Source organism: Amblyraja radiata, chromosome 26, assembly GCF_010909765.2.
Source record: "Amblyraja radiata isolate CabotCenter1 chromosome 26, sAmbRad1.1.pri, whole genome shotgun sequence".
In the NCBI taxonomy this organism is placed as follows: Eukaryota; Metazoa; Chordata; class Chondrichthyes; order Rajiformes; family Rajidae; genus Amblyraja; species Amblyraja radiata.
Genome location: NC_045981.1, coordinates 20,499,755 through 20,516,545, shown reverse-complemented (window position 1 = coordinate 20,516,545; position 16,791 = coordinate 20,499,755). Strand labels below are relative to the sequence as shown.

At 44.4% G+C, this 16,791-nt stretch overlaps 1 protein-coding gene across 4 annotated transcripts in view; it reads right to left on the bottom strand.

Moving 5' to 3' along the window:
* tmem104 (transmembrane protein 104) overlaps window positions 1-16,791 on the bottom strand; it is an 87,655-nt gene that overhangs the window by 19,419 nt on the left and 51,445 nt on the right. For all 4 annotated transcript variants that reach the window (XM_033044426.1, XM_033044427.1, XM_033044424.1 and 1 more), the window contains exons 7-8: window positions 7,197-7,296; window positions 1,707-1,806 (exon numbers count right to left, since the gene is read on the bottom strand). In XM_033044426.1, the coding sequence (XP_032900317.1) occupies window positions 1,707-1,806; window positions 7,197-7,296 (200 nt within the window). The remainder of the gene's footprint in view (window positions 1-1,706; window positions 1,807-7,196; window positions 7,297-16,791) is intronic.

Sequence of the window (16,791 nt, the reverse complement as noted above, 5' to 3'; positions counted from 1 at the left end):
AGATCCGGGTTCAATCCTGATCTTGGATAGTTTCTGCGGGAACTTTGCACATTTGCCTCCGGGGGCTACGGTTTCGCCCTACATCCCAAAGATGTGCGGGTCTCTAGATAAACTGACCTCTAGAAAAAATTGCTCCTAGTGTGTAGCAAATGGAAGTGGAAGTAGAATAACATAGAAGGTGATTGATAGTAGGCGTGGACCTGGACGTTTCCATACTGTACCTATCAATCAAAAACTCAGAAGTTTCAAAACTACGGTTCTCTGTAACAGCTCCTAGATAAAGGAAAATCCCAATCCACGCCATACTGTATTCTTTCAGCCTTTAAGTAGATGCTTGTGCCGTTTCCATTGCCAGCTTTCCACCTACACTGTTATAATTTGTCTCAATACAGCCTAGATTTACTAGCAGCCTCTAATTGGTTACCTTTACAGAGAGAAAAAAAATTGATTTACTGCATTCCATCCACTTAAATAGTCATTTCAAGATGCCAAGCTTGATCTAAAACCTTTGTAATCATCTCTGGCTGTCCTTGCGCAACTCATACTTTGAAATGCTCAATTTGATGAAGAATTATGGATTCTGAAAACAAAATGCTTCACAACCGATATTAAATTAACTGGTTTAAAGTTTGAATTTATCCTTTGCTCCCTCCTTGAATTGACCTGTTTCACAGCAACATTTACACAAGGCATTTTAACGTGTTACAGCCACACACCGGTTAGTTCAACTCTAACAGTTAAAAAAAAAACACAAACTTTACTGCAGATAGATCCCCATTGAATAGGCTACCCTCCTTCAAAGTCTGTTGAAATGAGAAGGGACGATTGAACAAGGGGAAAAAAGCTGTGTCACCTATAGCTAAAGGCGGATTTAAATCAGTTTGCAACATTCCAACCCTCGTCTTTGTTAAGGAGATTGGTATAAAAATGCCAAAAATAATTTCGGGACAATTCAGGATTCTTGTTTGGCATGCAAGAATGATCAGCACTTGGAATATAGAACGGAACCTAAAAAACATTTAGGAAGCCGTTTGATACAGATATTAAGTGGAAGGGTAGAGGTGTAGTCAGATGCCTTCAGCAAGAATGTAGAAAACAGACACAACATTGACCATTCTAACACCAAAGGCACAACAGTAGAGCTGCTGCCTCACAGTGCTAGACCTGGTTCAATCCTGACCTCAGGTGCTGAGTTTGCATGTTCTCCCTGTAACTGTGCGGCAGTTTGTAGGTTAATTGGCCAGTGTAATACACTCCTTCAGTCTGGACGACTCATCTGTCTGCAACCTCTACACAGTTAATCTAAATGGGGAGGCCCTTCCATGGTGAAAATTGAACACCATTTGGAAGATATTAAGATTCCATGTGGTAGATCGCAGAATTTGTTCTTATCCATCAATCAGTCTTTGGCAGTGTTCACAAATATCTGGAAGGGATGCATTAGAAGATGAAGAGCTTTATGCACTTCCTAAATGTGAACAGACATTGCCCTCAGTCCAACGAATAGAAAGCAAATTATTTAAGGTGACAGAATTATGATTACGCACATTCAGAATACCCAAAGTTCCTTGCAGTTTCTTCAGCTTATCCATCAGTTTAGAAAGGTACTTTGTTTGTGGCATTAATAAAACCTATGACAAGAGGCTTACGAGAGATCACTTGTTTTGTTTCAAAGTTGTTGCAAGCACCAAAGCTCGTACACTCACCAAGAAGATCCTGTAGGCATCGATGCGTCTAATTGATCCCCAGCACGGGTCAGTATCGTTGGCCTTTAGTTTGCTGACAGCACTGCATGACTGATTACCACTGAGGGGACAGGCAAGGAGTGAATGTGTGCCTCATCAACAGCACAGACAAAAACATTCTAATTTGATTTATTTTTTTTAAACAGAAGAATGTAACATTATCATTAACATAGAGTGATACAGTGCGGAAACAGGCCCTTCGGCCCAACTTGCCCATACCAGCCAACATGTCTCAGCTATATTAGTCCCACCTGCCCGTGTTTGGTCCATATCCCTTCAAACCTGTCTAACTGTTTCTTAAATGTTGGGATAGTTCCTGCCTCAATTACCTCCTCTGGCAGATTGTTCCATACACCCACCACCCTTTGTGTGAAGAAGCTACCCCTCAGATTCCTATTATATCCTTTCCCCTTCACCTTAAACCTACGACCTCTGGTCCTTGACTCACCTCCTCTCAGCGAGAGACTGCATCTAGCAAGAGATTCTGCGAATCTAATATTATCGCCATGATAATCTTGTCTGCTTGAAATTTATAGGCACCTGTGTTACTTTGCAGCCGTGCCTATTTTAGCAACCCTGGTCACGTTTGTGAACAAAACAATTGTTAAAAATTGAGCAGTTGAAGATTTATTGTAGAGGGATAATTTCTTTCAGCCCACATTGCAGCTATGGAAACGGCAAGAAAGTCTCACGATTTCTCTGCTCTTTAAGAATACATTTTACTGATGTTTGGAACAATTGGTCAAATCAGTCAAAGATTAAAAGCAAGCCAGAACTTTACAATAGCCATTTGGTAGGTATCTGAGAAACGAATACTCTGAACTCGAGGACAATTCTGTCACCATAATCTACATGGATTCTCAAAAACAGTTACTTGACCAGGGGTATTCTGTCTATAAAATAGTCAACCAAAGGGGAAATGAGTTCAGCTCAAAATTTGTCCATTGACATGGCTGATTCAGTGGTAAATGCAAGGAAAAGGGCTCATCAAATTGGTCTGTTGAGAACAACCTCTTAAGTAACAAAAATCCCACATTTCCACCTGAAATAAAAATGATCAGGCATCTACTGAGCAAGGGTCTCGACCTGAAATGGCATCCATTCCTTCTACCCAGAGATGCTGCCTGTCCAGTTGAGTTACTCCAGCATTTTGTGTCTATCTACTGAGCATGCTCCATTTGTCTTCATGAAAACACAGAGCATGATGAAGAGAACAGCTGGAAATGTCCAGCAGCAAGCCGACACGGGCAACACTGATGTTATTCGCTGCTCTCAGAACAACCTGACACCCAAATCAGGGCGACATAGCAGAACAGTTGCTGCCTTACAGCGCCAGAGACTCCGGTTCGATCCCGACTACGGGTGCTGCCTGTACGGAGTTTGTACGTTCTCCCAGTGACCTGCTTGAGTTTTCTCTGGGTGCTCCAGTTTTCTCCCACACTCGAAAGACATACAGGTTTGTAGGTTAATTGGCTTAAGGGCCTGTCCCACGAACATGCGACCTGCATGCGGCGAGCGCGACCAAACCGGAAGCGGGGGCCGCGCGGAGGTCGAGTGAGTGACGTGAAGTTCGAGCGAAGTCCGCGGGAAGTTCACGCGTGACGTGCGCCGTCAAGACGTGCGTACGGTGTCGAGGCGGTGCGTACAGCGTCGAGGCGGCTGCGGGTCGGCAGGCCGTTACCGCGCGGAATTTTTGAACACGGTCATTTTTTCGGAGCCCTGCGCGATGTCGGGACCAGCTCCGCACAACTCGATACGGCTCCGGCGATCAAAGTTGGACTGGCCCCGCGAGGCCGTACGGCTCAAGCGACCACGTTAGATCACACTTGCCGCATGGAGTCGCATGCTCGTGGGACAGGCCCTTTAGTAAAATTGTAAATTGTTCCTAGAGTGTAGAATAGTGCCGAAACACCTGTTTCTGCGCTGTAACTTTAAATTAAATTCAGATTCAACTCCCCTTAGTCACAACCCTCAAAGACAAAAAAGGATGCCTTGATAGGTTCAACAAGTCAGTTGTTCATCTAGACTGTGCCCCCAATCTGCTACCTGAGCATCCAATATGAACCTCAATCATCTTCTATCACTTGAAGGGGTCAAAAGGCCAATAAACAACTAAATTCTGGCAATTATTATATAAAGGGAAGTGTTTCACTGCATCTTGAGCAGTATGTGGATTGGAAATGTGCAAATGTTTAGGATGCCAAGCTATGACAAGTTTAGTTTAGCACGGAAACAGGCCATTCAGCCCATTGAGTTCGCACCAATCAGCGATCCCTGCACATAACACTATCCTACACACACCAGGGTCAATTTACAATTATACCAAGCCAATTAACCTACAAACCTGTACGTCATTGGAGTGTGGGAGGAAACAGAAGATCTTGGAGGAAACCCACGCAGTCACAGTGAGAACGTACAAATTCCGTACAGATAACACCTGTAGTTGGGGTGGAATCCGGGTCTCTGGCGCTGCAAGTGCTGCAAGGCAGCAACTCTACTGCTGTGCCATTCTGCCGCCCATTGACTACTGTTCAGAAATACAACACAGTAAACCTGACAGAAAACTGTACTGGACTTTGCCTCCTTGTTATAGCAAAATATTACATTGCATCCTTCAGAACAAATATTGCGAAGATATTCAAGGGGAATTTTTCATAAAAGCATTAGTTATGGACAGCAAGTCAGAGGAGAGTGGACAAAACTTTGTTACCTGGCAATCCAATAACAGTAAATTAGTGTAGATCATAGATTGGTGCGGTCTTCAGTATCATTAACTTCAATACAGTAGTAGGAGAATCTCTGGGTAATTTTTTGCAAATTTGGACCCGAGCCATATGCCAAGAGCATCCACATCAATGCTTCCAATAGCTCCATCCCTCTGCCCAAGAAAGCTCATACCAAACAGTCTGTTCCATGATATGACTGGTCATGTACGCTCACAATGGTGACCCTTCTACATTCTCATTTTTACCGTTTGTGCTTCAAAGAAGACAATATTAATTTTATTGATGAACCAATTATATTAGTTTAGAGTCATGTGGAAGGTTTCATGGTTACATTTCTACATTTTGAAAATGTATAAACTGAATTATAGTTCTGAAGGTTGGCACAAAATGCTGGAGTAACTCAGCGGGACAGGCAACATTTCTGGAGAGAAGGAATGGGTGACCGAAGAAGGCTCGACTCGAAAGTCACCCATTCCTTCTCTCCAGATATGCTGCCTGTTCCGCATTTTGTGTCTATCTTTGGTGTAAACCAGCATCTGCAGTTCCTTCCTACCCATATAGTTTTGAAAAAGTGATTTGGAATTGTCTGCAGGTTCTGTGCCCAGTGCATTACAGTACAACTGGGGCAAGACTGTCATACAATGGGGTTGGATCTGAAGCTGAATTTCAATAACCTAATGCCTCTTAATTGGTGTATTCATTTACATTTTTTTCTAATATACACAAGTATGAGCTCTAACTGGAAGGATTGATAAATACTGTAGAAATGATCCAATGTTGTAGACCAGTAAAGCAGCTCCGTGCAACAGGATTGATCAATGCCTCCCTTCCAACTTAAATTTCACCTTTGCTATAAGTCATAGACTGACAATTTTTACTGGTCAAGTGGTGGGTCAATGGAATGAATTGGCACAGATCATTCAATAGTAATGTCCCTTTCCTGGGAGCAACAAGTTCCTCTCTCAGAGGTAAGATATTGCCTTTGTGTTATTAAAAATCCCTTTTGCTTTAAAGTCACAGAAGCAACATCAACCTCAGACCTGCCAAGGTCACACTTTGGTCCAAGCTATTTGGCGTGCAGGTTAGGGGTAGGAAGTCGATGGATAATGCCGCATCTAATTTTGAAAAAGGTCGCCATGCTCAGCATGAAAGGACTGTGCAGTGGTAATGTGGATTACCCCTAATGCTGCTCACAAATCTAATTTGTAACTTCCTCACTTTCAGCCAGAACTCCTGCTAATTAAAGTCTCAGTTAAAAGCTTTGTAAAGGCATTCAAGATTTTTCAGTTTCTTGCAGACAAGGACAAAGACAATGACCAATGGCACAACATTTTCCAATTCTAGATTTCACTAGCAGTTAGTGTGCCCACCCTTGCTCATCTATTTGCTGCCTCCCATTGATCTGAGCCACATGTCCAGGCAGAGCATCCACATCTATGCTACAAGCACCCAGCTCCATTGCTTTGCACCAAAGTAATGCAGTAAGAATTGGGTCAGGTTGAACAAGCAAATGATCAAAGCCACCATTTCCAATTCTCTGCCATAAACCAAATCCTGCACTCAGACTGTCAGAACTTTAAACCCAAACTATAAAAAGAATTTATATCATTTCTTGTTATAAATGATCCTCTTCTAGAGATCATTTATAACAAGATCAGAGGGATATAGTTTCAAGAAAATGTGCAGTGATTTTTTTTAACACATGGGTGAGCTTAAAACATGTTGCCAGGGCTGGTGGTGGAAGCTGATATGATAGTAGTGTTTGAGGCTTTTACATGAATATATGCTCGCTTAGATAGACACATGAATATGTGAATGGAGGGAGGGAGGGAGGGGGGGATATGGAACATGTGCAGGCAAAGTAGATTAGTTTAACTGAACATCATGGTTAACACAGGTATAATGGGCTGAAGGGCCTGTTCCTGTGCTGTACTGTACTGCTCTCACACTTGCAAAACCTCACCCCAACCTACTCCATTGCCCAGCTTGAAGTAATCTAACTCAGCATTCCCTTCACTTCAGCCAAAGGTAGATTGGCATAAATTAATTGGCTTGACTCTACATTCCACACACAAAATCTTGCAACAGCTATCAAAGCAACAACGTTTTGGATCATAACCCCAACATTTAATTTCCTCTTAGACTATTTTCAATGTTTTAATGGGCACAAAACTAATTGATACTGTCCTACTGATATCTTGCTGCTTCCATTTGCTTCAGTACAATCAAAATTAAAATGTGAACATGTCCCATGTTTTTTTGTATTCATTTGACATCCTTTATTCATAGCCTGTAGGGCAAATATTGGACCTTGGGAGACAAGGTTCTGCCAATGCCTAGTGCAGCTAGGTGCCAGCTCACATAGTATGACCGCACGCTAAAGCTAAGTTGATCAAGTTATTCTTCGGTTCTATAATTGTACGAGTTAATGAAGCATAAACACATTGTAAAAAATGATTCCTTTACAATGAGTAATCCATTAAGTACAATGAATGCAAATAATTATCTGCAGTGGGAATCAGTATGTTTGATGCTTGTTGTACTCAAGAGCGACAGCTTGAAAAATATTCCTCTTCTTTTATTCTATAATCAATTTTCCTTTGTCGCACTTTATAAATAACTACATAAATCTTTCACCAATCTTATGACGAATAGCTAAGGGGTCAGCAACAGCCTCATTGACATTGCAGCGAAGTGAAGGGCAAGAGCATCAACGAATACTTACCAGACGACTTCCGTGAGGGAATATGGGACAGCAGCTGCGTAGATAGCCAGATCCCCATAGAGGTAGATTATGATGCAGATGTAGAACATGTTGACTCCCACTGTGTGAAGAAACAAAACAAATTAAATATCTTGCAACCATATGCGTTTGTAAATCTTTGTGCAAAAACAGGTGCATTTCTCCGCAACCAACTTTATTTCCAGTCGCTGGCATCTGATTTGGGAGGTGACTGCCAAGTCCAACTGGAGCAACAATATGCCCTTTGCCTTTATATGCATCGAAAAGATTCGCTACCAGAGGAACTGTTAATATTGAATCACTCATTCCCCTCCAATGATACTTACATTTTTTTTAGTGAATTACTAAAACACTCATTTTCAGAATTGACATTTAAAATACTGTACATCACAGATAGGCAACAGTTCTCGTGTCTGAAAGATCACTAGTGTGGAAACAATGCTGTAATAAATTAACAGAAGTCATGTGTCCCAGGCTCAACCACCAATCTGTGCAGAAATAACTGATCTCAGCCAGTAGAATGGTTCTTCACAACAGGTCTTCAGAGGCCTGGAGTGAAAAGAAAATACAACTTGCGTTCCAGCTCAGCTGCTCAGTGAAGCATTTCGAACATTTGCCTCGGATAGAACCAGACTCAGCCATAAAGTGCTTTCAATTTCTAATACACATGAATGAAGCAGTGAAAATTTGCCAGGATCCTTAAACTGCCACACAGAAAATATTTCCTGGAGAGATATTAAAAAATCTAGGTCAAACAGCTGAATTTCAAGACCACACAGTTGTCCAAATTCTCATGCACCTTTTTTCTCTACATCTCAAACAATACGTCTTTCCACCTCATCTTCTACCCCAAAACCTGGGCTGGGTGCATCAAATGGTTGAAACCTGGGGACACGAACAAGATGAACAAACACAACTTCTGTTCCCTGTTACAGGTAGGGTTCACACATTCATAAAAGAAAAGGAGATATGACTTGGGAATTCAATAAGATGAACAGGCGCTAATAATAATGTACCATCTATTTAAGATACACAGACCAAGGTTTGGAACTGGAAACAGCAACTATAGCAATTGGGAAAGGGGACAAAGGCTGCAACCCATCCAGCAACGAGGAAGCCTTCACATCTCATTGTGTATTCACTGAATATTTAAGCCCCTGTCCCACTTACATGTCCTTGAACTCGTGGTTACGTTGAGGCGCGACGGTCCCGCGAAGGTCGCACACGACTTCATGCGCCCGCACAGCCGTCTGGAGCGCGTGACGTCATTTGAAGATAGACACAAAATGCAGGAGTAACTCAGCGGGCCCGGCAGCATCTCTGGAGAGAAGCAATGGGTGATGTTTCGTGTCGAGGCTATTCTTCAGTCTGAAAAAGGGGTCTTGACCCGAAACGTCACCCATTGCTTCGCTCCAGAGATGCTGCCGGTCCCGCTGAGTTACTCCAGCCTTTTGTGTCTATCTTCAATTTTCTTGGCCCTGCTCTGGGAGTAGAAGTGGGGGCGGATTACGGACCGCAACGGCCGTGAGCCCCAGGCCGAGCTCGACGATCGTTTGCCTGCTTCTGCTGCTGTTGGAGGTGAGACGTTACGTCGCGCCAGGGACTTGGGCCTGTCCCACTTTGTTCAAAGAAGGGGCAGGCCCAAGTCCCACAGCTTCACAACTCTCTGGGTGAAAATGTTTTTCCTCATCTAAATGGCCTACCCCTTATTGTTAAACTGTGACCCCTTGTTCTGGAATCCTGACACATGGGGAATATGAAAGTGTGGGTCACCGCAATCACCCACTCTGTCGAAGAGTCAGTGTCCACAATGTAGGGCTGCCCTGAAGATCACTACAATTGGCCACCACAAAGAGGACTGCTTTACTGATAATGACCAGAACAAAGAGCTAATTAAGGCATTCTTCCTTGGAAGACACTGCCATTCCTCAAGGGGGAGCAAACAGCACCCGAGAGATTTGAAGTAAAGGTACACGTCAAACCTCTGACCTAAAGAAGATTGCTAACTCAACAATGCTGCCAAATACGCAAGGCCTCATTTCAATGAGCCAAGAATGGAGAAAAGTTATCAAAGACAGAGAAGCAATTAATGCCCGCCAGAAGCAGCAGTGAACATCTGCTCACTCACAACTGCCCTGGATAAGACTGCCCTGCTCATTCCATAGCAGCCTATTCAGCCCAGTCTGAGATTTTGGGAACAGAGAGTAACCCTGAGGTTTTCAAAGTTTGCCAAAAGCTTCAGTCACAAAATTACAGCCTTCATTGTCACATTAAGAGGAAAATATACCAAGGGACCTCAAATGGCCAAAATGACTGCCAGCATTCTCACACTCCAGATTTTCAGCAACTGTTGTGTCCTGCATCTCAGTTCCGATATTTTGTTTTTGTTCCCCGTTCTCATTCATCTCCCTCGAATTGCACCTCAAGACAGATCCGCTACAATTAATAAGCCTTCAGCATCCTGTCGCTGCCAGCATGTACGCCATCTGTGTTGTTCATTCTCTTGGTCTCGACCCTATCACGGACATTGCTCTCTCCACACCTCCCTCTTCTCCACAACTCAAAATGTTTGTTTTCTCACTTTTCCCAGCTGATGAAAGGTCATAGACTGAAAAATTAACTCCTGCACTCCACAGATGTGGCCGGACCTGCTGAATTTTTCTTTTCTTGTACGTTTCCTTTCAGATTTCCAACATATTCAGTTTTTGAACATTGCGTAGAATGGAGAAAGGCAGTTGATGCAGGGAACAGGCAAAGAACAAAATTACAGGCTTCAGCAGTTTAATCAACAATCTGCAATTCAACACGATGACCAAATTGTCATTCTGCCGTATGTCTTAATGTGGAAGGAGCTTAAGGAAAGGGAAAAGGCTTCTTATAATTGGGTTTTAGACTTCCAGCTTCCCAGGTTTATTGCACTGGCAACTGTTGGTCAGCATGGAATTGGTAGAAAGAGGGCCTGTCTCTGTGCCATGAGACCCTAACAAGAGATCACTTTTGTGTAGGAAGGAACTGCAGATGCTGGTTTAAACCTAAGATACACACAAAAAGCTGGCCAGGCAGCATCTCTGGAGAGAAGAAATAGGTGACGTTTCGGGTCGAGACTCTTCTTCAGACTGGTTAGGGATAACGAGAGATACAGGCAATGATGTGGGGAGATAAAGAACAATGAATTAAAGATATTCAAAAAAGTAACCACTTTTAGCATGATCCCACCTGTTGGTTATTTGTGGAACCAGAAGAGCAAGCAACAGCAAATCCCATTGATCAATCTGAGTGAAGAATTCTCACTACATCAACCAGTAGTACCTTGTTCAGTTTTCCAGTGCTGATAGACACTGCCAAACCAACTAAGTTCCTCAACATTTTCTGGCTTTGCTCTAATTTTTGCATCCGAGGATGCTTGCTCCAATTTAGTAACTATATGTACTTGAAGGTGGTGACAGCAGTGAACTGCCACCTTCAAGTTTGCAGTCGGCTTGGTGGCGACTCACAAAATCAACGATTGTCCCCAGCAATTAAGGCATCTTCTGGGACTATGTATGAGGGGAGAGGGATTGGGAGCAGGTCCTACAAGCCTGCTAACCTCTTGTCAGGTGGTGACGTTTCAGTCACAAAAATCATGTCACATACCGTATGTCTTTGAAGGTGGCAATTATCGTTGTTTTGTTGTAACTCCTCTTGTAAGTGGTTGGCCACACTAAGCCCCTACAACACCTACTCAACTGGTTCCATTCACATCTACCCCGCCCTGGCAAAGAATGCCCTGTGATGAATTCTCGCCGTGCCATCCTCTGGGACCTTTCCTTTCTCTCATCAGCTGCACATCTTAAAACACAATGCCAGCTTTCACCAGTGCTAACATCTCGGCTCTACCTCAGCACAGTCGAGCCACAGGATGAGGAGGCTGTTCCCCCAACCCTATACTGAAACCAACTTAAATCAAACATTGAAACCACCATCTTCAACCTCTTTTCCCAGTCACAACTCTGTTCTCCTTTCCACAGTTATCTACACCACGCATATCTGTTCACAAACCATGGTTGGAATCTGGAGCACACTACTTATGGATTTGGTGGAGGCAGGTTCCATTGCGGCCTTCAAGTAAGAGTTGGATAAATAAATAACGAGGAAGAATTTGTAAGGCCACGATTAACAGGCAAGGATTAACAGGTGTAACTAATAGGTTGGTTTGGTACAAAGCTGGCCAAGTTAGAACAACATAGGTGCCAGCCCCTGCCTTTCCCTCAACATGTCGGAGATTGCAACAAGGCATAATCCCATGTACCAACCCATGCTCTCAGGTCATGATTTTATCTGTGCGGTTTCTTCCATTAAAATAAATGCGGTTAAATCTACCAGCCCCACCGGTGCTTCCCCTCTGGTCTCCATCTGCTCTGCCCACTGAACTTGCCTGTTCTATTTTCTACACACGATTCCTGTTGCAGTGTCATCGCAGGTGCCACACTTTACCTCATTAGTTTAAACCATCCCATGTAGCACCAGCAAAGGTCCCTGCAAGGATATTGGTCCCTCTCCAGTTTATGGTTGCCCAAGTTTGATCAGATGATCAGATCTGAATCTAACCCATGGTGAGTATTCCACACAAAAGGATGCAAAACACCATCCAATACGTCCCCACTTGGACTGTGCAGTGCAGCTGTAGAAAAGCACCTGAACAACAAAACAAATACCAGCTTTTTTGATTTCCAGTGCACTTGCATATTTTAACAGGACTTTCAATCAAGCACAGATGTTCTCAGGTTGTTCTCTTAGAGGACACACAGAAAGGAAAGAAACAGCAGGTAGGTCTTATAAAAAAAAGGCTATTGTTTAGCCTTTCAGTTGATTAATCTCACATTAGTACAAATTCACCAAGCACCACACAACACTGCCAACACAAATGAATTGACAAGCTCTGCAAATGAAGGTCAGATTCAAACATTCAAGGGCAAGATACAAACCTACCAGATAAAGAATTTAAAAACAAATATCCTTACATGTATGGTATAATAGCTCTCTCTATTAAAGGATTCAAATTAATGAGTAGTAAGCCACAGGGCAAAACCAGTTTTATTAATGGGGCTGGGAGAGACAAGAAGTGGAGCAGATGTACAGGTCGAATCAATTATTGCAGGGGAGGGAGGTGCAAAGACGTTGTGTACTGATAACAAACTCTCAAGGAAACTGGAAAATAAGTAAAAGACAAAGTGCAGCACAGGAGTAAGAACAAAAACAACCTGACAGGCACAAACTGAAATGCTATATTTACAATTGTTCTCTGCCAATGTCCAAATGAAAAAAATTCTCTATTGGTGAATGTAATCTCCACAATATCCTTGGGAAATGCAAAACATTTCCCATTTATGAACGTCATGTAAATTGGAGCACAAACTCGCACTCTTCAAAAGATCTGGTCATAGGTCCAACCCACATTACCAACCCAATCACAAATGAGGAGTACTCTTGGTGAGCAGCAGTCATTGGCTGGGTTTTGCTGTTGATCATCAGGATTTTTCGTCACAAGTGTTATTAAATTACAGAACGATCTCAAGAACATTAGCCAACCTATTCTACCTGATCTCCCAGTTGATAAACACTTTAATTCTCCTTCCCATTCCTGCACAGAGCTTTCCGTCCTAGGTCTCCTCCGTTGTCAGAGTGAGGCTAAACGAAAATTGGAACAGCATCTCATATTTCGCTCGGGTAGCTTACAGCCCAGTGGTATAACTTCCCTGGCTAGGGATCTTATTCCTTATTCTGAGTGAGCCACAGTACCCTCCATAATGTTTGGGACAAAGACCCATCATTCATTTATTTATTTGCCTCTGTACTCCACTCTTTATTTGCCTCTGTACTCCACTCTTTATTTGCCTCTGTACTCCACTTTGTCCCAAACATTATGGAGGGCACTGTATGTATCAGGTTCTCTCTCTTTAAACCCCAACCTCTACAGAAAAATGGCCTCCCTTCTGTATATTCTCTGTTCATTCTTCCTCCACCCAACTCTGTTCTTCTCTCTCTTTCCAACCATCCGCCCCACCCAAACAAGGTTCCTCTCCAAGGATCCCTTTTATTCATTGTGAATATATAGCAACCCAGTAGTAGTTTCATGAATATACAGATGAATCCCATACCTTCAGATACTGTTGGCCCCAGGGATGCCAACTGCCCATATTATAGGGGGCTTCTAAACCTGAAAGGAACGTCATCCCATGTGACATTATTGGAAATTGGTATTTCACAGTCAACAGCTGTGTGGTAATGCTCGGCGCCCCCAGTACACCGACACTTCCTTCAAGGAGATCCGTGAAAAATCAGGCCTGGGTACCAGGGAGTAGCCCGAGTAAGCTTCTCCCCCATATTACAAATGATGTTTGAAGGGGTGGGGAGACACCTCATTGAAACTTACCAAATAGTGAAAGGCCTAGATAGAGTTAATGTGGAGAGGTTGTTTCCACTAGTTGGAGAGTCTCGGACTAGAGGCCATAGCCTCAGAATAAAAGAACATAGGAGATGGAGGAGGAATTTCTTTAGTCAGAGGATTGTGAATTGCCACATTGCCACAGCCGTCAATAGGTATTTTTAAGGTGGAGATTGACAGATTCTTGATTAGTGCGGGTGTCAGTGATTATGGGGAGAAGGCAGGAAAATGGGGTTGAGAGGGAAAGATCGATCAGCCAGATTGAATGGCAGACAAAACGAGTAGGAAAGAATACAAATGCTGGTTTAAATTGAAGGTAAACACAAAATCATGGCGTAACTCAGCGGGGCAGGGAGTATCTCTCATTCACAGAAACACAGAAAATAGGCGTAGGAGGCCATTTGGACCTTCGAGCCTGCACCGCCATTCATTATGATCATGGCTGATCATCCACAATCAGTAACCCGTGCCTGCCTTCTCCCCATACCCCTTGATTCAGCTAGCCCCTAGAGCTCTATATAACTCTCTTTTAAATTAATTCAGTGAAATGGCCTCTACTGCTTTCTGTGGCAGAGAATTCCACAAATTCACAACTCACTGGGTGATAACGTTTTTTCTTATCTCAGTTTTAAATGGCCTCCCCTTTATTCTTAGACTGTGGACCCTGGTTTTACCCCCCCCTCCCCCCAACATTGGGAACATTTATCCTGCATCTAGCTTGTCCAGTCCTTTTATGATTTTATACGTTTCTATAAGATACCCTCATCCTTCTAAATTCCAGTGATTACAAGCCCAGTCTTTCCAATCTTTCCTCATATGACAGTCCCGCCATCCCGGGAATTAACCTCGTGAACCTACACTGCACCGCCTCAATAGCAAGGATGTCCTTCCTCAAATTAGGAGACCAAAACTGCACACAATACTCCAGACGTGGTCTCACCAGGGCCCTGTACAACTGCAGAAGGACCACTTTACTCCTGTACTCAAATCCTCTCGTTATGAAGGCCAACATGCCATTAGCTTTCTTCACTGCCTGTTGTACCTGCATGTTCACTTTCAGGGACTGGTGTACAAGGACATCCAGGTCTCGTTGCACTTCCCTTTTTCCTAATCTGACACCATTGAGATAATAATCTGCCTTCTTGTATTTGCTGCCAAAGTCGATAACCTCACATCTATCTACATTATGCAGCATCTGCCAAGGATCTGCCCACTCACACAACCTGTCCAAGTACACTGCAACCTCCTAGTATCTAGTTGGGGGCACTGTCCTGTGCATGGCTGCCCAGCCAGCAGCTGTCTGTCTTTTCATCTTTTAAAAAAAATTTTAGTTAGTTAAAGTGTTTTGTTTGGAGGTCTAAACTTTTTTATGTGGGGGGGGGGGAAGGGGGAAACTGTCCTTCAGGGTCCCTACCTAGTCGGAGAGGCAGCTTTTCTCCGGGCTGCAGTTTCGACCCGTCCTCGCGGCCTACCAGCGGGCCTGGAGCGGCGTTTCCTGTCGGGGACCGCCCAGTACCACGGCTTCGGCGGCGGCACAGCGCTGGAGCGCTATCGCGGAGCAGGCGATGCCTTGCCCGGGTCGCCGCGCTGGAACTCCGGTATGCTGGGACAGACGATAAAAAACATCGCGGAGCTGCGGGTCTGAGGAGCGGTCAGCAGCGGGTGGCTGCGCTGACTTTACATCGGGAGCATGGGATCTCTCGACGAGATCACCAGTTGTGGAGCTCCATCCGGCGCGGCCTTGTTGGCTTCGGAAGCCGCGGTCTCCAGTACGGAAGCGGCCGTTCCAGGGTTCCCATGCCGCTGTGAGGATTCTCCCGACGCCGGAGCACCATCACCCGGCGAGAACGGCCTGGAACATCGGGCCTCCGTGGAGGCAACTGTGGAGGCCTCAATGGGCCCGACTATGGGTGAACTGGGGATGGGGACTGGACTTTGTGCCTTCCCTCATAATGGGAACCATTGTGGGGGGATGTTCTTTATGTTTAAATGTCTTTATTATTGTTATGTCTGTATTCTTTCTTTATGTGCTGCACGGAGAGGACGCTGGCGCTGTTTGTTCGCCGCTTCACCGTTTGCTATTGTCTGTTACTATTGTAAAGCGACTTTGAGTCTTAGAAAAGCGCTATAAAAATTAAATTTATTATTATTATTATTATTATAGTATCCTCTTCGCAGTTCACACCGTCACCCAGCTTTGTGTCTTCTGCAAATTAGCTAGTGTTACTTTTAATCCCATTGGCATCATCTAAATCAGCCTTCTTCCGAGCTCTCTAAAGTCACGCTGCAGAATCTCTTTCCTCTTCTTCCCGACGTCATTTGTGCTGACATGCACCACCACTTCCGCTGCTCACCTTCACCCTTGAGGATGCTCTTCAATCGGTCCGTGACGTCCTGTATCCTGGCACCAGGGAGGCAACACACCATCCATGAATCCAGCCTGTTGCCGCAGAAACCCGTTTGTACCCCTCAAAATGGAGTCCCCAACTACCACGGCTTTGCCTGACATCTGTCTGTTCGGCTTTGCTTCAGCGCCACATTTTGACTCGCAGACTTGTCCCCCGCTCAGAATGGCTTTATCTTCTGTCCCGACAGCTTCCAAGAGGGTGAACCTGTTTTCAAGAGGTACATCCCCCTGGGTCTCCTATACTCCAAACTTCCTTCTCTTCCTCATCGTTACCCACCTTCTCTCTTCCAGTATTTTCGGTGTAACGATCTCGCTATAGGTCCTGTCCAGGAAACTCTTGTTTTCCCGGATGATCCGGAGGTCACCCAGTTGCCTCTCCAGTGCCGCAACACGGTCCTTCAGGGACACACTTCCCACAGTTGTAGCAGCCAGAGGCACCAGCAGTGTCCCTGGCCACCCACATCCTGCAAGCATCACACTGAATCAGCTTACCTGTCATTTCTTCAGTGCGTCTCACCCTCTCCAACTTTTGGCTTGGTCTCCTCCCTCAGCCTCCTCGCCAAAGACTCTCGAGCCAAAGACTCGCACTTTTCTCACAAGGCACTTTCCTCGACAAGGCCGCTCCCCGACAGGCCGCTCCCCTAGAGCAAACCTTGCTTATATTAGCCGATAAATTAACTAATTCGCTAATTTACCGATTTCCTAATTAAATTCCTCAGCCAATCCCCGCACTCACTCCTTCACCT